Here is a 26,484-nt window from a genome sequence, read left to right as displayed (position 1 = left end):
AGAAAAGAGAGGAGAGAAAGGAAGGGGATGAAGAGAGAAGCAAAGGGCTAACAGCTGGTATTGCAATTGTATAGATAATTGATCTCATGTTGAACAGAAGGGAGAGTGAGATGGGGAGTCGGGGAGGAAGAGAAGGACAAAGTTAGGCTGGGCGTGGTGGCTCACACAGTTAATCCCAGCACTTTGGGAGGCTGAGGCAGGTGGATCACTTGAGGTTAGGAGTTCGAGACCAGCCTGGCCTACATGGTGAAACCCCATCTCTATTAAAAAATATATATAAACTAGCCAGGCATAGTGGCCTGTGCCTGTAGTCCCAGATACTCTGGAGACTGAGGTGGGAGAATTGCTTGAACCCGGGAGGCAGAGGCTGCAGTGAGCCGAAGGCTGCTGTGAGCTGAGATTGTGCCACTACACTCCAGCCTGGGTGACAGAGCAAGACTCTGTCTCAAAAAAAAAAAAAGAAGGACACAGTTAGACTCACGGAAACTGCCATGGTACCAAACTGCCATGGTACCAAGTGAGAAGTTTCTTTCATGGAGCCTAAAGATGGAAATAGCCAGTGTTGTTGAGCCTTCCTGATGCACCAAGCTCTGTTCTAAGGCCTTCTTCATGAATTAACCCATTTAAACTTCCCGATGATGCTGTAAGTGAGGAAACCAGGGAACTTGCTGAAAGTCCACAGCTTGTCAGTGTTAGGGCTCGGATTTGAATCTAGGCCTGCTGGCTCCTGGGTCTGACCACAGTGTCAACCCTGGGTGCTCAGCTGGGTTTGATATCTGCCTATCATGTATGAACTCCTTCAGGTTAATTTACATGAAGCCTACTTTCATCCTCTGAGTAGACGTTAGCTATCTCTTTTAAAAAAATAGATTTTTAATTATTTGTGTAATGTACTGTGTTAGGCTGTTCCTGCATTGCTATAAATAAATACCTGAGACTGGGTAATTTATAAGAAAACAGGTTTAGTTGGTTCATGGTTCTGAAGGCTGTACGGGAGCCATGGCGCCAGCATCTTCTTCTGGAGAGGTATCAGGGAGCTTGCAGTCATGGTGGATGGCCAAAGGCAAGCAGACGTCTCACACAGTGGGAGCAGGAGAGAGGGGGAAAGCACCATACACTTTTAAATGTCCAGGTCTTGCAAGAACTCACTATCGCAAGCACAGCACCAAGAGGAAGGTGCTAAACCATTAATGAGAAATCTGCCCCCATGCTCCAATCACTCCCCATCAGGCCCCACCTCCAACATTGGGGATTACGGTTCAACATGAGATTTGGTTGAGGACACGCATCCCAACTGTATCATGCACCAGTACATGTAAAAAAGTTAAACCTAAAACATCACGGAAAATACTGAAGTCATGTTTTTCTTTGGCTAACACTCCTAAACGTGTGTTCCCCACTCCTATTATCCTCCCATTAGTCTCATTTTACTGCCTATCATTTCGGATCTTTACCAATATATTTAGATGCTTACATATGTATTTTTTGAATATATGGTAATGTCTGTACTTTTTATTTAAAAAGAACACATACTAAATATATAGTGAAGTTGTTCAAAGCCTCCCAAACTTCCTCAATTTCTGACTGTCTTAGTATCTTAGTGATTATTTTGTTGCCTCCATAGGCCAGGAGAATACCTAATAGTTTCATCTAATAAGAGTTAGATCCAAACAAGTAGTTATGTCCTAAAATCTTAGTAGTTATGTAAAACATTATACATGTAAATAGCAGAAAAAATAGTATTTTCATTTCATTCTTAAACAACCACAAGTGCTTAATAACGAGTGCCTGTTGGGCACCCCTAGGATCATATTGGACAGACCACCATGCTCATTGCTTGTTGCACACCTATTTCTGTGTGGTACTTGCTTATCATCATAGCAACTGCTAGAAACCAAGCTTTGCAAAAAATATATATATTTGATACCTTATATACATATGACATCAAAAGGAATATAGCACAGCCAGGTGTGTTGGCTCATGTCTGTGATCCTAGCACTTTGGGAGACCACGGTGGGAGGATTGCTTGAGCCCAGGCGTTTCAGACCAGCCTGGGCAACATAGAAAGCCCTGCCAGAAAAAAAAAAAAAAAAAAAAAAAGGAATATAGCACAATCTAATGTTGGAACTGTGTACTCCTTTGAGTTCATAATTCACATGGCGCTGAATGATGTCTACTATGGCTGTGTTTCTCTGGGGGTGATTTAGTGCACAATTTGGGAACTGATTGCAGGTATAATGATAGATTTTTCAGTTCACTTTTTGTATCCCACATTATGCCTTAGAGATCTGCCCATGGTACACATAAAGATCTCCCTCATAGAAAACACTGCTGCAGAATCATCCAGAATATGAACAGACCACAGTCTGTTTACCCATTTTCCTGATGATGGCCATTAATGTTATTTCTAATATTTTGTAATTTTATATAATATTGCAGTGAAGATTCTTGTTGGGTACCTCTTTGTTTGCATGGGTGAGTTGGAGAATAAAGGAATTGCTGGGCTATGGGCCTGTCAGGTGTTTTTTGTTTTTGTTTTTGTTTTTTTTGAAACTCAGTCTTGCTCTTGTGGCCCAGGCTGGAGTGCAGTGGCGCCATCTTGGCTCACTGCAACCTTCACCTCCTGGGTTCAAGGGATTCTCCTGTCTCAGCCTCCCCAGTAGCTGGGATTACAGGCACCTGCCACCACGCCAGGCTAATTTTTATATTTTTAGTAGCGATGGGGTTTCACCACGTTGGCCAGGCTGGTCTCACACTCCTGATCTCAGATGATCCACCCACCTTGGCCTCCCAAAATGTTGGGATTGCAGGTGAGAGCAAGCCACTGCGCCTGGTCTTTTTTAACTTTTAAGTTAGGGGTACATGTGCAGGTTTGTTATATAGGTAAACTTGTGTCTTAGGGGTTTGTTGTATAGATTATTTCATCACACAGGTATTAAGCCAAGTTTCCATTAGTTATTTTGCCTGATCCTCTCCCTCGTCCCACCCTTTGCCCTCTGATAGGCCCCAGTGTGTGTTGTTCCCCTCTGTGTGTCCATGTATTCTCATAATTTATCTCCCATTTATAAGTGGGAACATGTGGTATTGGTATTTGGTTTTCTGTTTCTGTGTTAGTGATTTAATGAATACTAACAAGTTGAACTTGGCCCTCTTTGAAGAAATGATTTCCTGTAATTCCTTGAAACGTTATTGCTGGCTTATTTTTCCTAGGACTCTATACCTCATGACTCTCCCTTTGGAGAGGAATAGCTGTCCTGAAAAAGTGTGTAGAGATCACCTTGTAGAAATGGGTAACTGAGATACACTAGGTCTGAAAGGCAAATGTAGGGTGTGAATAGGCTAAGAGGAAAAGGGTGATAGAAACTGATCTGAAACTGCAAAGTGTATTTCTTAGGACAACAAGGAGGCCAGTTTATTTAGAGTAAATAATTTATTTAGGACACAGATGGCAAATACCTTGCAGGCATGCCTTACATGTTCCCTGTCCCCTCCATGGCAGACATTGCCAATCTATAGCAGCATGGCAGACATAGCCAGTCCATTATGGCACTCATTCTCTCAGAGCCTGCACCTGGTTTTGGAATCCTCCTCACAGCCCTGGTGTGGGCACACAAAATGAAACTGACTTGGCACCCTGGAGTCAGAGACAAGTTGGAGAAGCATGTTGAAGTTAGGCAGGAAAGGGCCGAGGAGTTTGAAGAATGCCAAACAAGGAGAATTTGGAAAACATATTTATATTTCAGACTTTATTAGCAAAATAACTGGTGATTCTGTTCTGCAAAACAATTGCAGTAAGTATTGATCTCTTGCCGCTATTTGTTTTCTTACCTTAGTTCTAAATGATCCTATTCATTCATTTCTAGAAAAGTAATTTAACCACCAGGGGCCTCTTTTATTATTCTTCTCCATGAAGCACATATATTGAAAGATGGGGTCTAATAATGAAACTGTACCTATTAAATAATAAGAACTGCATCAGCCAACAACAATCATTTTATTTAGTATTTTCACATTTCATGCACTGTGTATATTACATTTGTTAACTTTTAAATCCTCACAACAGCCCTACAAGGTGGGTGTGATTACTGTTCCCGTTTTATAGTTGAGGAAACCGAGACACAGAGAGATTAAGCATCTTGAAGGTTTATAGCTAGTAAGTGGTATAATCAATGAGTCTTCCACTGTTCAGTTATAAAAACTATATAACTTCTAATTAGAAGGCGATAACGAGAGTCCCCAAATGAGTTGATATAATTTTAGCCAGAAGCAAAAAGACTTGTTTTTGCAGTTTGTCTGTGCAACGTGGTCAGGGGTAAATATATCTTGTTGGGTTTTTGTTTGTTTGTTTGTTTTGTTAGACTTTCCATAATGTTGAAACACTTATAAGACTCCCATTATTGTTTTTGAAGACTGCAGAGATCTGATACCCTCAGTGGTTTCTAATCACTGTTTATCAGCAGAGTGACCTTAGGCAAGCTGTTTAACATCCTGAGCCCCAGTCTTCTTATTTATAAGTGGAGTGGTAGGGAGGACTACATAAGATAGCACATGGAAACGTTTGAATGGCACTTGGCATTTAGTAAGCACTCAACAAATACTAGCTATTATTATGGTTATGCATTTACATTAAAGAATATGGATAGCACAAGACCTGAGGCTTACTGGATAACACAAAGGAGATAGAGTGAGGTGCAAGAGCTCAATGGACGGTAAGTTTGCTCTTCTGATTTCCTCTCCGGCATCAAGCAGGCGGGATGCCTCCAGAAGGAGAGCTCCCTGACCTCAGGATGGATACCCCAGGACACCCCCTGTATCATCTCTAAACTACAGGTGTATAAAGTGACTCTAAGTGACATTCCATGAGCAGCTTCAGGGACCTCATGGTTAGTGATCTCAAAAGCTGCCCAGCTCTCAGCATGTCGAAGTGATCTTTGTATGTGCTGCAGAGAGGGCCAGCCACCGGGACCAGCGTGGTGCCTACTTCAAATGCCTGACAGTAACATGGTTCTGAGCTCCCCATGTCTTTTGGCTTCTTTATTTTGTGATAGAGCTGATTTTTCTTCTTGATGACCTCAGGCCTCTGGAAATGAGATATTGCAGATCATTTACTCCTCCCTACTGTAAAGGAAGAATTGCCTCTGCATGTGATAGGGCTAATGCCAGCTTGACCCAATGTTCCTCTTAAGGGAATTTGTCCCGGAAGCAGGACTGGATGCTGATGCTGCCTTGGACTGTGATTCTTTCAGGTCGTGGATGTCAAATGCTAAAAGTCTTTAGCCATCTGCAACTTTCACAGAACCATGGAGCTCAAAGAATCACCTAGGAGTCAATTAGGGGTACTAGAACATCCCATTTGAGTGCATATTCTCTCTCTTGTCCTTCTCTCCTAGCAACTGTCTGACTCACATATGACTTGGAAAATGTTAACTCTGTAATTTATATCCTTGTCTGTGCTATGATTATTGCCAAGTTGTTTATGTCAGTCTTCAGAGTGTGGAATGCTGAAGAGTGTCTATGGAAACTGAGGCTGTACTTTGGAATTCCTTTTAGTTATTAGGTATGCATTGTATGGTCCAGCAATTTGACCCCTGATCTCTGCTTTTTTTTTTTTTTCCTCTCTAGCACTGGCTTGAACCTAACAAGTCCATCTTCAAGCAAATGAAATGTAAGTGTCAATCTGTGACTTTACTTTTGCTACAGTGTGTCCAAAGATAGATATTCTTCCCTGACAAACTTCCTCCTGCCAGGGGAAAAACAGAGTTGAAGAGGTGTTGGGGGGAGTGGGGGCTTCCCTCTCCCCAGGAGAGCTCTGTATCTTCTCCCCTCTTTTTCTATGACCCTCGCCTGCACCAGCATCCTATAGTCTCCGGGCCTTTCCCCCCTACCCCCCCCCCACCATCTTGCCCTCATATTTGATATTTGAACAGGGGCTTTGGAATTGGATGGTTAAATACCTCTTAAATACAATCACCAGGTACCTGGTTCCTTTTGATTACGAGGGTTGCTAGTCAGTCGTTAAGTGTGGGAGGGGGTGCAGTATTATGGAAGATGGGAGAAGCAGATGTGTCTGGAAACTAAAATTTTGCCAATGACTTTGCTGAAGACTGTATCATTCTTTTCCATTCCTTGAACTCCCTAAAATGAAAAACGATTTTTTTTTTTCTGGGCAATTGTTTTAAATCTCCGATGTTCTGAACTTTTTTTTTTTTTAACCAGTGAGCTCTTGGGGAAGTTGGCTTGGGTAACGACATCTCTCTGGCACCCCCTGGTCGTCCACCTGGGACCCTATGAGGAGGGTATTCACTGGTAATCCTGGGTGACATGATGTTTTGTTCTGGCCACTCATGCCAGACTGTAGCCAACCTGCTTTTATTTATGGTTTGGAGGAGAATTTCTGAAATTCACCTCAGAAACTTACTGCCTGCCCCCAAATCCACTTATCCCTCCACATCCACTTTCCCAGGGCTCTGAAATGCAGGTGATAAATCAGTTTCTCATCAGAGGTTAGGTGAATGCATATTATGTCACTTGTCATCATTCAAGGGATTCTTTCCTTTTTTGAATATGAAGAAATTATTCCGGGCAGGGTTTTCAGGTGAAAGAAGGAAGAAACTGAACATGGACTACAAACTAGCAGCCAGCGTATCTCTTCTTTAACTGTCTTCTTTTTCCCTGCCTCCCTGTCCCTTTCTCCCTGTCTTCCTCCCTTCCCATTCCTCCTTCTCTCGGTCCTTTTCTTTTCCTTCCCCTCCCTCTTCCATCCTTCAAGGGCAAACTCTGTCTGGCTAGTGAGGAAGGATGGTTCAGATTACACAAGTGCAGCAGTGGGTGTGGAAAGTCCAGGGAGGCCAGGCTGCTCTGGCGAGGCTGGAACAGAGTTGGGGTGGGACTGGAGCAGAATTGGGGCAAGACCGGAACAGAGTTAGGATGTACATCCAAATGGAAGTAGTAGGACAGGCCGGGCACAGTAGCTCACGCCTGTAATCCCAGCACTTTAGGAGGCTGAGGTGGGTGGATCACGAGGTCAAGAGATTGAGACCATCCTGGCCAACATGGTGAAATCCCATCTTTACTAAAAATACAAAAATTAGCTGGGTGTGGTGGCATGCGCCTGTAGTCCCAGATACTTGGGAGGCTGAGGCAGGAGAATCGCTTGAACCCAGGATGCGGCGGTTGCAGTGGGCAGAGATCATGCCACTGCATCATTCCAGCCTGGGTGACAGAGCGAGACTCCATCTCAAAATAAAAAAAAAAAAAAAGGAGACTGCATATAGTATGATATGCAGGATAATGAGAATGAGCTAAAATGCCTGAGAAAAAAATTGCTGATTCCTGGCTTTTGTTCCTTAACTACAGAACGTTGACATTTTTGTTTATATATTTGAAAATATTTAGACTATTTTCCAGTATACTAAATGGTTCTTTGACTTTGGTTCTTATTAAATAAATGCCATGCAATATTTTCCTTTTGTCCTTAAGCCATACCCAGTTTTGAAATAGAAATTTATCTTTGAAGGCATTTCAATACTTAATAGAAGCAAAAATTAAACTTTGTGAGAAGTTTAAAACTTGTGAGAAATTTAGTGCTTAAGAGCATTGTCTCTATAATACAGCAAATCTGAACAACCAACTAAAATGCATAATTTTTTTTTAAAGACAGGGTCACATTCTGTCACCCAGGCTTTAGTGCAGTGGTACAATCTTGGCTCACTGCAATCTCACCTCCCAGGTTCAAGTGATTCTTGTGCCTCAGCCTCCCAAATAACTGGGACTATGGGTGGACACTACTGTGCCTGGCTAATTTTTGTGTTTTTAGTAGAGACCGGATTTCACCATGTTCGCCAGGCTGGTCTCGAACTTCTGATCTTAGGTGATCTGCCCCCCTCTGCCTCCCAAAGTATTGGGATTACAGACGTGAGCCACTGCACCCACCCTAAAACACATAATGTTTCATTAGAATGGCGCGAAGATTGGCATTTGACTACTGGCCAGTTTTAATCGAATGACAAATGAAATCTGAATCTGGAAAATAGAATTGTGTAAAATTCAGTGTCTGAACCAGACAGGGTAACTCACTGGTTCTAGGACTGCAAGGGTCTTACCCACCACCCAATCCCTGTTGTATTGCTAAAGACATTACCGAACAAAAAATTATGTAATTTTCTCAAGATCACAAACCTAGTTTGATTGTTGTTGTTGATGATGTCTTTCAAAATGAAGAATTTCTGTGTTCTTGTACATATGCCCTAGAAATATTAACTTTACTGTAAATTAGAAAATTTTTAAACTAGGGCTTTTATATTGTTAATCCAGAGAGACCAAGTCCAACCCTGGGGACTTGTCCATGAATTTATCCAAAGAGTCTGGTCACAGAACCCCAGTGGCTTCATCCTTTTATGCTCGTATCACCTTTCAGTAGGCAATGGCTGCAGAATTCCTTGGAGGAACTCTTTCTCACTCACAGAGGATGATAGACCTTCAGGTCTTTCTCTCTGACCCTATTAAGATCCTTCTGACTATGGATGTTCCCAGGAATGATGTTTCCCAGGGTTGGCTGAAGGTCAGCTATCCTGATGAACAAACCTTTTACAAAGGCGTTATTATTTTTTACCAGGTAAAAAAAATCATGTTTGTGTTTTTTCAAACAGTTTAGAAAGATTTAAAATGAAGACAAAAACTATTTCCTTGCTCCTCCCCCTATATCAAGCTCACCCCAAAGAAATAACAATTGAGAACAATCTTTCGTATATCCTTCCAAGAATTTCTATGAATGTATACAATTCCCCAACATATATGTCCTTTGATAAACAGCAATGAGATCAATCTCTGTATATTGTTCTTCATCTTGTTATTTTTTCTTGATTAATTTTAGAAATTTAAAAATATCAGTAATTGATGATTGGTCTCATTTAAAAAATGGTTTTCTGAGTTAATTGTATGCATATATATTATTTAGAGATGGAGTCTCACTCTGTAGCCCAGGCTGGAGTGCAGTTGCGTGATCTTGGCTCACTGCAACCTCTGCCTCCCTGGTTAACGCTGTTCTCCTGCCTCAGTCTCTCTGAGTAGCTGGGATTACAGGCACGTGCTACCACACCCAGCTAATTTTTGTACTTTTAGTAGAGACAGGGTTTCTCCAGATTGGCCAGGCTGGTCTTGAACTCCTGATCTCAGGTGGTCCACCCACTTTGGCCTCCCAAAGAACTGAGATTACAAGTGTGAGCCACTGCACCTGGCCTATAATATATTTATTAATGGAGATCAAGGTGGTTTTGGTGGTTTCTGGTATTTTGCTGTCGTAAATTATACTGCAATAAACATGCTGTATACAGTATTGCATCTTGTGAAAGTACATCTGTGCTAAAAATTCCTAGAAATGGGCCAGGTGTGATGGCTCATGCCTGTAATCCCAGCACTTTGGGAGGCCGAGACGGGTGGATCACGACGTCAGGAGATCGAGACCATCCTGGCCAACATGGTGAAACCCCGTCTCTACTAATAATACAAAACTTAGCTGGGCATGGTGGCACTGTAATCCCACCTATTTGGGAGGTGGAGGCAGGAGAATCGCTTGAACCAGGGAGTCGGAGGTTGCAGTGAGCTGAAATTGCGCCACTGCACTCCAGCCTGGGCAACAAGCTCGAACTCTGTCTCAAAAAAAAAAAAATCCTAGAAATAGAATAAGTAGATCTAAAGATATATACATTTCAAATTTCCTTGGTGATAAATATCTAGTTAAGGAGCTTGTAGCCATTTAAATCTAATGACACAAAATTTACAAAAAATCGAATGACACAAATGACACAATCTGTCTCCCACAAATATTACCTGAGAATGCTTGTTTCCCCAAAACTTGTTGAAAATAGGGATAAATTTATTTTTCAAGTTTATGAAGGAAGAGAAATGTCTGTTTAATTGAAAAGCTAATTAATTACACAGTTACTTAATTTGGTATACATTTTTACATTAAGATGTTTCTTAAATCAAAGTCTTATTTCTCCTCTGAACTTAGAAGAGATGCTAATATTTTAATTTTTAAATTAACGTAGCCTGCAGCCCCAGCTACTCGGGAGGCTAAGGCAGGAGAATAGCGGGAACTTGGGAGGCGGAGCTTGCAGTGAGCTGAGATTGTGCCACTGCACTCCAGCCTGGGTGACATAGCGAGACTCTGTCTCAAAAACAATAATAATAATAAATAAAGTAAAAAATTAATTAACATATGGTAAAATTGACTTTATTTCTTTATTTTTGTGTGCAGTTCTGTGAGCCTTTACTCATATAGATTTTTGCGACCACCAACATAGACAGGATGCCCAACAGTGTCCTTGTTTTCATCACACCAAAAACCTGCCTGTGCTGTGCCTTTGTGGTGACATCACTGCCTTCCAACCACTCGCAACCACTGGTCTGTTTCATGCCAGTATAGTTTTCTTTTTTGAATATATAATATAAATGGAATCATACAGGATGTAATTTTTGAGATCAGCTTTTACTCAGGATAATAGCTCTGAGATTCATCCAAGTTGCTGTGTTTATCAATATATAATAGAAGAGCACAACAAAAGTAGAAGCTAGTCTTTGAAAATATCAAGAAAACTGATGAATTTTTAGCAAAATGGAGGAGATAAAAAAAAGAGGGAGAAGACACAAATTACCAATATCGGGAACAAAAGAAGGGGCATTACTACAGATCCCACAGAACAACTCTAGGCACAGAAATTTGATCGCTTAGATGAAATAGAGCTCTTCCTCAAAAGCCATGATTTAGCAAAACTCACCCAAAATAAAATATATAACTTGAGCAGTCTTATAACTATAAAAGAAATTAGACTTAAGATTTTCCAGAAAAGAAATCTCCAGCACATTTGCTGTTCCTACTGTTGCAACCAGCACTTCCTTTTCTATTCCTCAAGCCAAAATTAGGAGCATCTTCTGGAGTATTCTTTTTAGGAGCTGATGCCCACTTTCATGTGTCTCCTGGCTTCTGTCCAGAGGATACTGGAGGGAGAATCGTGCTGAATTTACCACTAGTTAGCAAGGCCCTTTGCCTTCTCATCTTCCTTTCCAATCCGCTTGCTCCTATTTACTTTTCAGAGCCCTTGAATACTTGCTGCATGTATTCTGCTGGGTTTTATAGCTGCATTCAGTGAAAGAGATGGAGTGGGGTGCAATTAACCCATTCTACCTGGAATTAGAACCTTAAAATCAAACTTTTAATTATTGCTTTTCTATTAGGTAAAAATGCAGGTGGGCTTCATGATTGGGCAGTGCTGAGGGAACACCCTTCTCATTTTTCTATGCCATTGCCATGTTCATAGGTACAAATGTGGACTGAGATGTTGATCCATTTTTTATTTCTTTAAGAGTATTCAGATAACAGTTTGCCTTCAAACAAAGTGTTAACTGAATTGCATATTTTTGAATGTTTGGTTTTGCAGAGTCCTTGCTTTTCATGAAGGGATGTTGCTATGCAACATGACAGTGACTTCTCACTAAGAATTTTTTTTTTTTTTTTTTTTTTTGAGACAGAGTTTCACTCTGTCACACAGGCTGGAGTGCAGTGGCATGATCTTGGCTCACTGCAACCTCCGCCTCCTGAGTTCAAGCGATTCTTGTGTCTCAGCCTCCTGAGTAGCTGGGATTACAGGCATGTGCCACTACACCCTGCTATAACAGAGTTTTTAGCCTTGACTGCGTAACTGTGGAATGTGGCCCAATGTGTATACATGAAGTGGCACATATCAAGAGGACAGATAATGTATGTTCTACAGGATTTTTGTAGCTGTTCAAATTATATTAGCATGAAAAAAATTTTACAGTTACACACTATGACTCATGTGCAGAAATGCAATATTGTTTTCCTATGACTGAATTCAACTTGCTTGTGATTTTCTTCTTTCTTTGAGGGCAAAGCATTTAATCTTGTCACTTCAGTTTAACTCAGGATTTGCTAGTTTACTTTTTGTTTTCATTTTTTGAGACAGAGATTCGCTCTTGTCACCCAGGGTGGAGTACAATGGCACAATCTCAGCTCACTGCAACCTCCTCCTCCTGAGTTCAAGCAATTCTCCTGCCTCAGCCTCCCGAGTAGCTGGGATTACAGGCGCCCGCCACGATGCCTGGATAATTTTTTTGTATTTTTAGTAGAGATGGGGTTTCATCATGTTGGCCAGGCTAGTCTTGAACTCCTGAACTCAAGTGATCCACCTGCCTCAGCCTCCCAAAGTGCTGGGATTACAGGCGAGAGCCACAGAGCCTGGCCTAGGATCTGCTAGTGTAGAATTTGATCACTTTCAGAAAATTGCTCAGTCAATACATAATTTAAATGTAATTGCTTGAAAACCCATACTCCATACTGGCTTTTTTTCCTTCCACATGAAGAGCTTTTCCCTTTCTCTGCACCCCAGAATGGCATCATGAGGCCAGAGAAACTTATGTACTGTCTCGGTAGTGAGGGTGACCTGTCTCTCATGTACATTCCCTGAGTTTTCCTCGGTGTGTCTCAGGTTGTTGGCATCTTTCCCCACTGCATCCTCTCTGGATGGAACCGGTCCCACCTGACTTTTGAGTGGGGTTGGTGTGTGCTGCTGGGGTCAGTGGTTCCTGCCGTGGCCTCAGGGTGCAAGTCTCTAGACGCTGTCCTCTTGTGGCCTGCACTCCAAGTCTCTTTCTCATTGGCACTCCGCACATCTGTATTCACCTCTTGGACAGGCAGGAACTACTCAGCCTCAGAGAAACTTGTGTACGCTATCTTAGGCTTCCTCTCTGCCTAAACACACCATGCCACCATTTCTTCAGTACAAAAATTTCAGTAAAATTTTCAGAGTTCCGCACAGAAGAGTTTCCCACAACTACCCTGGGGTCCCTTTCATCTTGCCCCTTACACCTCACTCCGTTCAGCCAAGCCGGTAGTGTTGAGGGATGCTGGATCCTTCTCAGAGACCCAAATGGTGTCCTAAACTTGGTTTTGTCCTCTGTAACTCTCTCCAGGCTCTCCACTTGCCTTCCCTAGCCATGCCCTACCCACAACAAATGCCTTTTCTCTTTGGATATGAGATTAATATCCTAAAACAATAGCTGTCTTATACACAAGCGCTAACTGTTTTTCAAATGTAATGGGGGAAAAGTGCTATTATTTACAATAACAGTAACAAGTAAAAATAAACGTCTTATAAATAAATGTTAACAGATTCGTGCCAGATTGGTATGACTAAAACTGTGAAATCCTATTGTAGCATTGTTGTAGAGTAGATAAAAAGCTCCAAAAATGAAGACATCTCATATTTCAGTTAATATTCTTAATAAAGTCAATTCTTCATAAATTAATATGTACATTCAATGGTTCTCAAATTAAAAATTCAGTGAGATTCTTTACGGCATTTAACAATGTTCTTAAGACTCATTTGCAAAGGCAACATGCTCAATGCTATCCAATAAATATATAAAAAGACCACTGGTGGGTCCTTATTCTGTTGGATAGTAAACCAAGGCATGTGAGCTATAGCAATTTAAGGAGACATAGTAAGAGACACATATAGTAATTAAGATATAGAGCCAGAAATGGGAAAATAATCAGTGGAACAGAAAAAAAGCAGTTCCCAGTCCCCACACCAATCCATTATTTATGGAATATGGGTTATGGTAAAGATTGTATTTCATACAAGGGGCAGATAAATTTTTATTCAAGGCATTCTTTTAAGGCATGATTTTTGAATTGTCTTTCCACCTGTTTGGGGTTGGGAAAAAGGACATTGCTCACACAATTCACAGGATTAATTCTAGATGTACTCAAAAGCCAAATATGTTTAACAATCTATAAAAGTTTTAGGTAAAAATTTAAGAATATGTTTTATAATCATGGTGTAGCCCAGGGCTTCCTGAGGAAAATACGAAACCCAGAAACAATGAAGCAAAATCCTGACAAATTTGTGCAAAAGCTAAACTTTTGAACTAGAATACTTTGTTTATTTGCAGAGTAGAATTTTTTTTTTTTTTTTTTTCTGGAGATGGAGTCTCGCTCTGTCGCCCAGGCTGGAGTGCAGTGGTATGATCTCGGCTCACTGCAACCTCCGCCTCCCGGGTTCAAGCAATTCTCCTGCCTCAGCTTCCTGAGTAGCTGGGACTACAGGTGCATGTCACTACGCCCAGCTATTTTTTGTATTTTTAGTAGAGATGGATTTTCACCATATTGGCCAGGATGGTCTCAATCTCTTGACCTCATGACGCCCACGCCTCAGTCTCCCAAAGTGCTGGGATTACAGGCATAAGCCACCATGCCCAACCAGAGTAGATTCTTAGTAAATGTTTGTTGAATGAATGACTGTAAAGCAAATTAAAGCACAGGGAATATAATAGGAAGAACATTTGCCCAACATATAACGAGTAGAAATATGCAGAATGTATTATGTATGATGCTACAAACCAACAGATGAACCACTCAATATAAAAATATGCAAAAGACTCAGACAAGGAATAAAAATAAATGACCAAGAAGCTCACAAACAGATGCTCAATATCATTAGCTATGAAGGAAATGCAAATTAGAATAAGATATTTTTATTTCCTATACTGAGAAAATTGTAATTATTGATAATATCCAGTTGATGAGGATGAGGGTAACACTTCTGGTGAAAGTGTATAAACTGATAAAGCCACTTGGGAGGGTAATCTGGTTGTATCTTTCAAGATTAAAAATGCCTATGTCTCTTGGTCCAGCAAATCAATTACTACAAATCTATCTGTAGCAAAATTTTTTCACTCACAGGTGTATATTAAGCAAGGATGTTTATTACAGCATTGCTTATAACATGGAGAAAGCAATAAAAATGCCAGTAATTTTTGCAAGGATAAATTATGTGTGTATACATAGTCATTTAAAAAAACAGGCAGACATGTATTATTGACACGGAAAGGCTTATTAGATATATTGTTGAGTTTAAAAATCAGATTAAAATACCACATGAAGAATGATACTTTTATATAAAAGTAGAATTATTTTGTGCGACTATATAGTGCATGGAAGAAGGACTGGAAAGATGTATACTTAACTGTGGTTACCTCTGGGGAACAGAGTGGAATATTGGGACATGAGGCTTTTGCATTTTATTATATATAGTTATGTTGCACTCATATCTTTTACCATGAGAATATATTCTGATATGATTTGGTAATGAAAATAAAATAAACAAAAGGAGAGAAATCTTTATGCAAAACAAGGAAGGAAGGGAGGAAGGAGGGAAGGAAGTAAAGAAGGAAGGAAGGAGGGAGGAAGGAGGGAAGAAAGGGAGGAAGTAAAGAAGGAAGGAGGGAGGGAAGGAAGGAAGGAGGGAAGGAAGGAAGGAAAAAGGAAGAAAGGAAGGAAGGAAGAAGGAAGTAGGGTGCATATGCATTAAGCATGTTCTATAGAAACAGAGACTGAAATGAAAGAAAGCTCACTTACTCTTCTAAACAAGCTCTCCACTTAATCCTGGCTGGTGCCTGTCTGAGACCTGATTAGCGCAGCAAGGTAGTTAAGATCCTATTCTTGCCCTATTTACCAGAGACTGTGCTGCTGCCAAGCACCCTGAAGGGGCAGGGGTGCTTGGAAATGGCTTCTGCATGCAAATCAGGGTAGGGAGGACCCCCAGCCTCTGCATAACACATGCATACAACTCAGCCATTACAGCAGTACTGAGTCAAGTTGCTGCTGGCTGATGACAATGGTGCTCAGAAGTTGTGATGGCACTCCCTGGAAACCTGGGCTGGCATGGAATTCCTGACTGTGATGGTGATAGTCTTGGTACTTCATGTTTATGTCTCATTCCTTAGCGTTCCAACATCCCCCTTGGGGCTAATCCAACAAAGAGCTCTCTTGCTAATGAATTATTTTTTGTCAGTAGGAAATTGAGAGAGAGAGAGAGAGAGAGAGAGAGAGAGAGAGAGAGAGAGAGAGATCCAAGAGCGTTGATTTTGCTCTGGTGTAAAGCCACAGGTCTCAATACTCATGAGGCCAGCTTGGATGCTTGACTCTCAACTCTATTTGTCCTTCCAGTTTTCCCCTTGCTGAGTATGTTAGTTTCTTTGGGCATCCATAAGAAAGTATCACATACTGGGTGGCTTGAAACAATAGAAATCTATTTGCTTACAGTTCTGGAGGCCCGAAATCTGAAACTAAGGTGTCAGCAGGGCCGCGCTCCCTCCGAAGGCTCTGGGGAAGAATGCTTCTTGCGTCTTCTGGCTTCTGCTGGTTTCCTGCAGTCCTTGGCCTTCCTTGGCTTGTAGCTGCCTCACTCCACACTCTGCCTCCATCTTCACATGGGGTCTCCTTATGTTTCTCTGTGCCCTGTGTCAAAGTCTCACTCTCCTTTCTCTTATAAAGATATCAGTCAATGGATTTAGTGACCACCCTAACCTAGTATGACTTCATTGTAATTAATTAATCAATTACATTTACAAAGACTCTATTTCCAAATAGGGTTCCATTCCGAGGTTCTAGGTGGATGTGGGTTTTTTAGACCTCCTGTACTCCTCAGCATTTTTCTTTAGCCTCTTTCTTTAGCTTACTACCTCCAGCCCCCTTTGTGCACGTTGTTCTTTTTTGCTGACCTTGGTCACATGCTTTTGACAGGAAAGCTTTGCACAATTCATTTCTTCCAATCCCTATTGTGGCTGAAACCCTGCCTGCAGAAGGAGGGGCAGCCTATCCCATCATCCTCATTTGTGTACCCATACTTGTCTAATGATAATCTCCAGCACTGGGTTTGGAAAATTTCTTCACCTGCTCCATGGCTTTGTATAAAAGATGATGCATGTTATGGATTCACAATAAATGCTTTCTGACTAGGATTAAGATGCTCTTTTTAGAGCAGAAGTGGACGTTCAAATGCCATTTTCTTTACAAAAAAAAAAAGCAAAACATACAACTGAACACAGCTCATTACATAAAAAAAAAAGTACAAAGTCCCCAAGTACTATGGTTTAGTTTTGGATGCCTTTGTTCTTCCCAGTTTTCTTCTCCCCAGAGTTTCTTTCCAGGAAGAGCAGCTGTGATTTTTGTTTCAGCCATGGAGAGTCTCCAGCTTTGGACACCTCTTTACCTTATTCGAGAGACAGCTCATTAGGTTGGGCCAGGTATCTGTTATTCTCCCAAGTTCAATCGTTTCATCAGAATTTTTATATTTGATCCTTCTCCTGGAAAGTTAATGCAATTTGAGCCTAAAAATAGTTTCCATGCTGTGCTCATTCTTTGTTTCCCAATATGGAAGGAGAGGATAGTAACAATAGTAATGACAAAAGCCTTAATTTTATAGCATGCAGTTCTAAATGGTGTACACATTTGACAAGCCATAGATTTCTAATTCTTAACTTTATGCTTATGCGATGATTGGTGGCAACACTGCCATCATTTTGACTGGATGTAGTAGTGTGTGCAGGGGTTTCAGGGAGTACCTAGCACTCCTCATGGGAAGGAGGGTAGTGTGACAGGGGTAGCAGGGGAAGCAGAAGGAATAGGGAGCCTCTCCTGGGGGAAGTCCTCATATCTCTGGGGCAGTACTTCCAGGGGCTTCCTTCTTCTTTCAGGAATGCCCGCATTCTTTCTTAAAGGCCCACACAACTCAAAACTACACGTGTTGGCAGCATGAGCATCTGAATGATAACCATGATAGGCATGGGGTTCCATGCTCTGTATATGAGTACTAGAGGTGGTTCAGGTGTGGGTGAAGTGGGTAGGAAGGCTTTGTTCATGTCTCCCTTTGGTGAGAGAGCCTTTATAGTGCCTGATTTTGGGATGTAACTTAACAGTATAAAATCTCAATACCAAATTATATAAGTAGTTGAATTTTGCTGTTACAGTTGTTATTTCTACATATTGATTTACACCTACCAACATGACTCCAAGGGTCTGGCTAGTTGTACAACATCAGCAGCAAAGAGATTCCTGGGTGTCTTGCCTTCAGTTTCATGTGTTCTTGCTAACCTTTTGGCTAAAATGTTTAGGTCACTGTACCCTTGGCTCAGGCAGCAAAGCTGTCCTTTAGATGCCAAGGCTGCCAAATATCTCTTCATATACACACCTGTCTCATGCCCACTTCTTCCTCACTCCTGCCTGGGAGATGACAGTGCCCCCTCACTCTTTCAACCAAGGTAAAAGGCAAGGTAACATTGAAGGACGTGACTTTAACCATGTTGATTTCTTCCCCGCATTTTAGAGTAACAATAACTCCCATGCACTCAGTCCACAGGTCTCAGCAGGCTGCAGAGTGCTCTGCAGTCATGAGCTCACGTTATCCTCATCGCGGTCTCTACAACAGGTTGCAGGCCACACCTTGTCACCACCTATGTTCATATGGCCTTTGGTCTAGGAACAGGTTTTACATTTTTAAATGGTTGAAAAAAATCAAAAGATATATAAGATTTTTGTGGCGTACAAAAATCATACAAATTCAAACTTCAGTGTTTTATTGGAGCACAGCTATACACATTTGTTTATGTATTGGTGGTGGCTGCTTCTCTACTACAACAACTGGGTGGAGTCGTTGAGACGGAAAACTTGAGGCTTCCAAAGTTGAAAATATTTATTCTCTAGCCTTTTACAGAGAAAGTTTGATGCCCTGCTCTCTGTGGTTGGTTCCATTATTATTCCCATTTTACAGCTGAGGAAATGGAGGCAGGGAGTTTTAAGTTTGGACACAGCAATTTGTTCAAATGACAAACTTGAGGTTAGAAGTGTTGGACCCCAAAGTCTCTTTTCAAGCTTTTCCTGAGCAGGCATAGGCAGACAGAGAATTCAGAGACCAAGGATTTGTGAGGCAACCACTCAGCATTCCAATCTCCCCTAAGAGAGTCCTCTGAGTGACTCTAGTCAGTGCCTACGTGTGTGTGTGGGCATGCCTGTGTGTGATAAAAGCACAGGAGGGAACTGTAACAAGAGGAAGATGAATTAAACATGATTCTAAAAACCTGTCTCTGCTTTGGAAGCTGGGGAAACACAGTGATTATCATTTCAGTAAGAGTGGGGGAAGGATCATCACTGTTGCTGATGAAGCTGATAGTAACAGTTGTTGTTTAATGATTATAATCATTTCCATGTAGAAGAGAGCAGTCGTGAATGTAGCCTGCAATCTCTGCGGCTGGCTTATTTACACATATTTCTAGAGTCACAGTTGGAGAATGAGTGAGCAATGTTCTGCCCTTTAGGTGCTCAAGCGTCATTTTGCATATGTGCAGAGGTAGTGTATGCTTTCGAACCATTTCATTATTGAATGCAGCACATTTGAAACCATTAGCATCACTGTACGTGGCATGTGCACAACAGGAATATAGGCAACAGTGACCAAGCTGAGAATAAAATCAAGAACTCAATCCCTTTCACAATAGCTGCAAAATAAATAAATAAATAAATAAAAACTTAAGAATATACCTAACCAAGGAGGTGAAAGACCTCTACAAGGGAAACTACAAAACACTACTGAAAGAAATCATAGACAGCACAAACGGAAACACATCCCATGCTCATGGATGGATAGAGTCAATATTGTGAAAATGACCATACCGCTAAAGGCAATCTACAAATTCAATGTAATTCCCATCAAAATACCACCATCATTCTTCACAGAACTAGAGAAAACAATTCTAAAAACCATATGGAACCGAAAACGAGCCCACATAGACAAAGCAAGACTATGCAAAAAGAAAAAATCTGGAGGGATCACATTACCCAACTTCAAACTAAATACTATAAGATCATAGTCACCAAACAGCATGGTACTGGTATAAAAATAGGCACATAGACCAATGGAACAGAACAGAAAACCAAGAAGTAAAGCCAAATACTTACAGCCAACTGATCAACAAAGCAAACAAAAACGTGAAATGGGGAAAGGACACCCTATTCAACAAATGGAGCTGGGATAATTGGCAAGCCACATATAGAAGAATGAAACTGGATCCTCATCTCTCATCTTATACCAAATCAACTCAAGATGGATCAAAGACTTAAATCTAAGACCTGAAACCATTAAGATTCTAGAAGATGACATTGGATAAACCCTTCTAGACATTGGGTTAGGCAAAGACTTCATGACCAAAAACCCAAAAGCAAATGCAACAAAAACAAACATCAATATATGGGACTTAATTAAGCTGAAAAACTTCTGCACAGAAAATAAATAATCAGTAGAGTTAACAGACAACCTGCAGAGTGGGAGAAAATCTTCACAATCTATACATTTGACAGAGGACTAATATCTAGAATCTTCAAAGAACTCAAACAAATCAGCAAGAAAAAAACAAACAGTCGGCTACAGAGCGAGACTCCATCTCAAAAACAAACAAACAAACAAACAGTCCCATCAAAGAGTGGGCTAAGGACATGAATAGACAATTCTCAAAAGAAGATATACAAATGGCCAACACACATATGAGAAAATGCTCAACATCGTTAATGATCAGAGAAATGCAAATCAAAACCACAATGTGGTACGTTACTACTGCAAGAATGGCCATAATTAAAAATAAAAAAATAATCAATGTTGGTGTGGGTGTGGTGGAAAGGGAACACTTTTACACTGTTGGTGGGGTTGTAAACTAGTACAGCCACTATGGAAAACAGTGTAGAGATTCCTTAAAGAACTAAAAGTAGATCTACCATTTGATCCAACAATTTCACTACTGGGTATCCAGTACCCAGAGAAAAAGAAGTCATTATATGAAAGAGGTAATTGCACACGCATGTTTATAGCAGCAAAATTTGCAATTGCAAAAATATGGAACCAGCCCAAATGCCCATCAGTCAATGAGTGGATAAAGAAAATGTTTTATACACACACACACACACACACACACACACACACATACATACACACACACATACATACACACACACACATATATATACATACACACACACACACCATGGAATACTACTCAGCCATAAAATGGAATGAATTAATGGCATTTGCAGGAATTGAAGACTCTAATTGAGTAATTCAGGAATAGAAAACCAAACATCGCATGTTATCACTCATATGTGGGAGTTAAGCTATGAGCTAAGCTATAAGGCATAAAAATGATGTGATGGACTTTGGGGACTCAGGACAAATGGTGGGGGGTGGTGAGGGATAACAGACTACACATTGGGTACAGTATATACTGCTTGGGTAATGGGTGCACCAAAATCTCAGAAATCATCACTAAAGAACTTATTCATGTAACCAAACACCACCTGTTTCCCAAAAACCTATCGAAATAAAAAAAAAATGTTGAAAATAAACTGGGGAGATTTTTCCTAGCTGTAAATCAGAATGTATATGAGAAATATTGTGAGTTTGTATGTATATTTCTGAAATTATGCTTCTGATTTCCCCATGATTCTTTATGATGACTGGAGGAAAATGTTTGGTTTTAAAAAAAAAAGCTGCTAAGTGATGTTTCTCTCTCAAAAAATCCTATCTGATCTTTAAAAGATTTGACTGAGGTTTTTGGTCAGAAATAGAAAGAAAGTCCCCCTTTCCCTTTCCCCGAGGATCCTGCTCAATTGTTTCCTATCCTCAACTCCATTTCTGGGCAATGGCTCAATGTGGAGATGAGAAATTCTGTCTGTGTTTTATAAACAGCTGTACCTCTCTCCATGTTCTCAGTGTTATGAAATCAGCAAAATGATGCTACCCTGGGATCTGCTGACACAAAAGGGGCCACTGAGCTGCCCCGAGGAAACACTTGGCTCCCCAGCCCTTGTCTGGCAGGTATCAGTTGGCTGTGGGAGAGGAGCCCTGCTGTTCTCAGTGCAATTACAAGCTCTTGGCATTTAAAAGTGGATTTCACTATTTTTTCCCCTTCTCTGCTACTCTGGTGGTATGCTCTGTTTTTAGCACTTACATGGCTGAGTTAATGCTTTTCAGCTGTTGAGTTGAGTTCAATTCAGTCTTCCCCATCCCCTCCCTCCTATTTCCACCTCCCACTTTCCTTCTCTTCTTCTTGTAGGAGTGTTTATCTCAACAAAACACAATCTCACATTTAGATAATGCCCTGTGTGCACGTGCCAGGAGCCGTTTGGATCCACCCAAACACATCTGGAAGGTAGACATGATGCCTGGCACTGTGACTTCTGCACAGCAGGAAAGAGAAATTAGGTGGCTTTCTCAAGATCACTGTTGGACATCCTCTTCAAAACTCAGGGGCTCATTCTCCGGGGGATTTGGAGTTTTCACTGCCCTGTGTACCCCTGTCAAGGGTGCTGAAGCCTGAGTACCACATTAGACAGGGCCAGGACGTCTTCTCCCGCAGGGTGGCCATGCTGCCCAGTCTAGTAAAGATGCACAGTGGCTGTTCATGATGATACTGTTGGGAGAGGGCTCCAATGCAGGCTGTGGGTTTGCGCAGATAGCTCCTTCATCAGACATTTTCTCTACTGATTCTGCACCAAATATTTGGCACAGATAAGGATCTTTCTTTACGTCATTCCCCTTTCCCTGTAGTTTAAGAATAAGAACACATGGAAGCTGGATTGCGTAGACACTTAGCAGCTTGGAGAAGGGATTAGTCATCACTGTACAAGGGGATTCAAGACCTTGGACATGTCCCAGGGAGTGAATGGGGGCTTCCATGTTGCGTCTGAGAAGGCTCCTTTTCCAGCAGTCATACAGCTGGTGTGGGTGCACCACAGTGCTCAAATGCTGGACTTCTGACCCCAAACCATTGCCACCACACTTGGGGTTAAAGATGACCCCCAACCTCCTTGTTCAATGACTTACAATTTTAAATGATTTGATTTTGAGTGTTTTATGTTTTTGCAAGGTAGTAAAAAGAATTGCACGTACTTCATGGGTTTGATTGGAGTGGGTATGGGAAGAGGGAGCAGAGGTGGCCGTCTTCTCTCATCTGTTACACCTTCTTGGCTTTATTCTTTTCCATAGCACATATGACCTTCTAAAGTCCTGGTATTTCACATATTTATTTTTATTTTTATAACTGTTTACCCCTATTGAATATGTCCTCCATGAAGACAGAATTTCTTTTTAACTTTTATTTTAGATTCAGGGGTTACATGTTTATTAGCTGGATATTTTTCATGATGCCCAGTGTCTATTGTTTCCATCTTTATGTCCATGAGTACCCAGTGTTTAGCTCCCACTTCTAAGTGAGAACATGTGGCATTTGTTTTTCCATTCCTGTGTTGATTTGCCTAGGATAATGGCTTCCAGCTACATTCATGTTGCTGCAAAGGATGTGATTTTGTTCTTTTTTATGGCTGCATAGTATTCTATGGTGTATACGTACCACATTTTCTTTATTCAATCCACCATTGATGGGCACTTAGGTTGATTCCATAAGACAGAATTTTTGGCCAGGCATGGTGGCTCACGCCTGTAATCCCAGCACTTTGGGAGGCCAAGGCAGGTGTATCACCTGAGGTCAGGAGTTGGAGACCAGCCTGGCCAACACAGTGAAACCCTGTGTCTACTAAAATTACAAAAAAATAGCTGGGCATTGTGGTGGGTGCCTGTGTTCTCAGCTATTCGGGAGGCTGAGGCAGGAGAATTGCTTGAACCCAGGAGTCAGAGGTTGTAGTGAGCTGAGATCGAGCCATTGCACTCTCAGACTGGGCAACAAGAGCCAAATTCTGTCTCAAGAAAAAAAAAAAGAAAGAATTTTTGTCTGTTGACAGCTGCTAACATTTGTGCAATGAATGTTTGTACAACATTTAAACTGTGTCTGTTACCTATAACAATAGATAATTGTTGATTGAATTAATCAATTCTCCCTCTAGAAGTAGCTATTGTAACCAACTCCAGAGTTCCTGAATTTTATTCCAGATGTTGAGTGAGAAGAACAGAAGCTGAGAAAAGAGGCTTTCAAAATGTAAATCGTAGGAATTGCTGTAGTGATCCAGATGACAAACTTTTCTAGATCTGTATTTTGATTCTGTCAGAGGGACCAAGGGATGAATGTGATGGCAGGGCCTCAGTGTTCCTCCAGACATCTGCCTCAGAGCCTGGGGTTTATCATTCACCAATTCATTTATCCACACACTCAGAGAATCAGCCTTTTATCAATAATCAGCTCTGGGGATAAAAAGCTGAACAAGACATATTATTCTATACCCTCATGCATCTTGTCATTCATAACTAGATCAGCATTTTGGGGGAAACTATTTATCTTTTTAGCCTGTTCCAGCGCTGTGAAGGAACATTCTTTAGCAGTACTACTTTATAAAATAATAATATAATTTTTGCATCTATTGGTAGAATCTTAAGTAAGTTTCTTAAGGAAAAAGTGCTGCCCCGCTGCCACCAACCCCAACACATTGGCCTCATCAGGCCTGGGTGCAGAGATTGACCTAATCAGTTCAGGTCCCTGGGGTTACTCCTGGATCACTGTGACAGAACTGAGAGGTCCTTCCAACTTATAGGGAAACTCTTCTTTTATTGGTGACATGGGGTCAGTGATGTTGGCTAGATATGAGAGAAAAACACAATAGGGCATATATAATGGTAGAAAAAAATAGAAAATGTTAAACTTGAAAAGTGCCTCCTCTTGTTTTTTCCTGCCACCAGCTCTCATCTCTTCTGTGACAAGGGGTTCAATAATGAGCATATCTCGAGCACCTTGTATTGATTTCTCCTGTGATCATATCCCAGTAAATGGAGGGAGATGTCAGGAATGTAGTGGCTTGTTTGTGTGACTTAGCAACAGCAAATATGAAAAGAATTCAGACTGTGGGCCTATTGTAAACTCAGGGTGAATCAACACTAAGAGGAGAGCATTAAAAAGAGACAACAATTATGTCCAGAATGAGGCTGGCAAGCCTAGGGTCCCCAGCTTGAGGAAGCATAGAGCAGACAAGAATCTACTGAGGGTGGAGGGGCCTGCTGGGGAAGGCCACTCAGAACTGCTTCAGATGAAGAGGACCAGGATGTTTATTTTAGAGAAGACTCAGAAGGACCACAAGTGCCATCTTCAGATGATGGAAGGATTCTTTGTGTATGTGGGAGAAGCACTAGACCTTCCTGGAGCCTCAGAGCTTGGAGTGAGGAGAACTGGTTGGGAAGGCACTCAGACATAGTCAAGGAGAGCACCGGGGAGCAGTTCTGGGCTTCACTACCTGATCCTTTGGAACAAGTGTGAGTCACTATTTGTATCTGAGGATCTCCGATGCTTATTGAAGCCAACTTAGGACACTAAGAAGTTAATGCTACCCAGGTAGAAGAGAAAGGACAGCTCTCGTTTGGGGCCATTTTCTGTGATCTTCCTTTTTATAAATTGCTGCTAGTCAGGTGACTTTATTTTTCTGCTCTCTTTAAAACGTTTTCCCATACCTATTGATCCAACAATTCAACTTTTGAGAGTCTATATTATAGAAATAAAAATACAAGCACATAGTGGTCTATGCACAAGGATGGATATGGTTTGATGTAGAATAGTTTAAATTGCAAAAGTGTAAAAACAACCCAAATGACAATTAAAAGGGAATAATCGAGTACATTCTGGTGTGTATTCATAATATGAACTATTCTGTAGTTACTATAGACATTAAGTTAGATCTCTACTTACTATCCTGGAGGGATGGGCAGGATACAGCGTTAAGTGAGAAAAGTGAGAGAAATATGTACAGTATGATCTTATTTTGTTAGAATAAATTAAAAATCTCTCCACATATATAATATAATCAGTTGGCATATATTTGTGTGAGGATGGCAAAAGGAGGGGAAGAATATAGATGAAAGTTGTTAACATGGGTTGGAGAGTTTGGGATGGGATGAAGTTGGGTAGGAACCTGAGACAGATGGGGCAGGATTAGAAACAAAGTGAAGAATGAAGTAGGATGGCTTGTCTGTCTGTCTATCTATCTATCTATCTATCTATCTATCTATCTATCTATCTATCTATCTATCTATCATCTATCTACCTATCTCTATCTCTATTAAATATAGTACTTTAAACAAACTTAAAACAAAGCTGGGAAATGTTTAAAGATAAATTATTTTGTATTACAACTGAATTTCTAGATACCGTTAAAGATGAATGATGTATTTTTCTAAGCTTTTTCTTTGCTATGTAGAAGGCATCTGTTTTCTCCTAGTGCTTCAGGAAAAAAAGGTTCTTTGCTTAAATCTAGGGAACATAGGATCAGGTTAGGAGCACTCATCTCAGTTAAGAATTGTGCTAGTTGTTGATAGGGAAGTAGGGCGTTGAATAAAAAAGTTCTAACGTGTGTGTGTGTGATCAGTTTTTCTCTGCTGAGATCATCAGCAAGATGATGCTCTGCTTTTTGTAATTTAGATGCTATCAAATCATTTTTAATAATTGTTTTTCATATTAAATTATTCTTATTACACATTCATATTCAAGAACCCCGTGGTTCTTTCTGTGTAAAGGATTTGTCTACATCTGGAGTAGTCCAGACAGTATAGAGTTGGATGGCAGTTTAACCCTTGCGTATCTTGAAAGAGGAATTTGGGTAAAACAGGATATTGTTTCATATTCACATTTGGTTGTAGACTGAGA

The 26,484-nt window shown here is 40.9% G+C and overlaps 1 protein-coding gene across 2 annotated transcripts in view; it reads left to right on the top strand.

Annotated features, from left to right (window-relative positions):
- The window catches only part of FRMD3 (FERM domain containing 3), a 294,913-nt gene that overhangs the window by 169,356 nt on the left and 99,073 nt on the right, over positions 1–26,484 (top strand). For both annotated transcript variants that reach the window (XM_005582012.4, XM_005582011.4), the window contains exon 3: positions 5,623–5,665. In XM_005582012.4, coding sequence (XP_005582069.1) covers positions 5,623–5,665 — 43 coding nt within the window. The remainder of the gene's footprint in view (positions 1–5,622; positions 5,666–26,484) is intronic.

This window comes from Macaca fascicularis, chromosome 15 (assembly GCF_037993035.2).
Source record: "Macaca fascicularis isolate 582-1 chromosome 15, T2T-MFA8v1.1".
Classification (NCBI taxonomy): Eukaryota; Metazoa; Chordata; class Mammalia; order Primates; family Cercopithecidae; genus Macaca; species Macaca fascicularis.
Note: the sequence above shows the minus strand (reverse complement) of the source record. Positions and strands in the feature narration are given on the sequence as shown.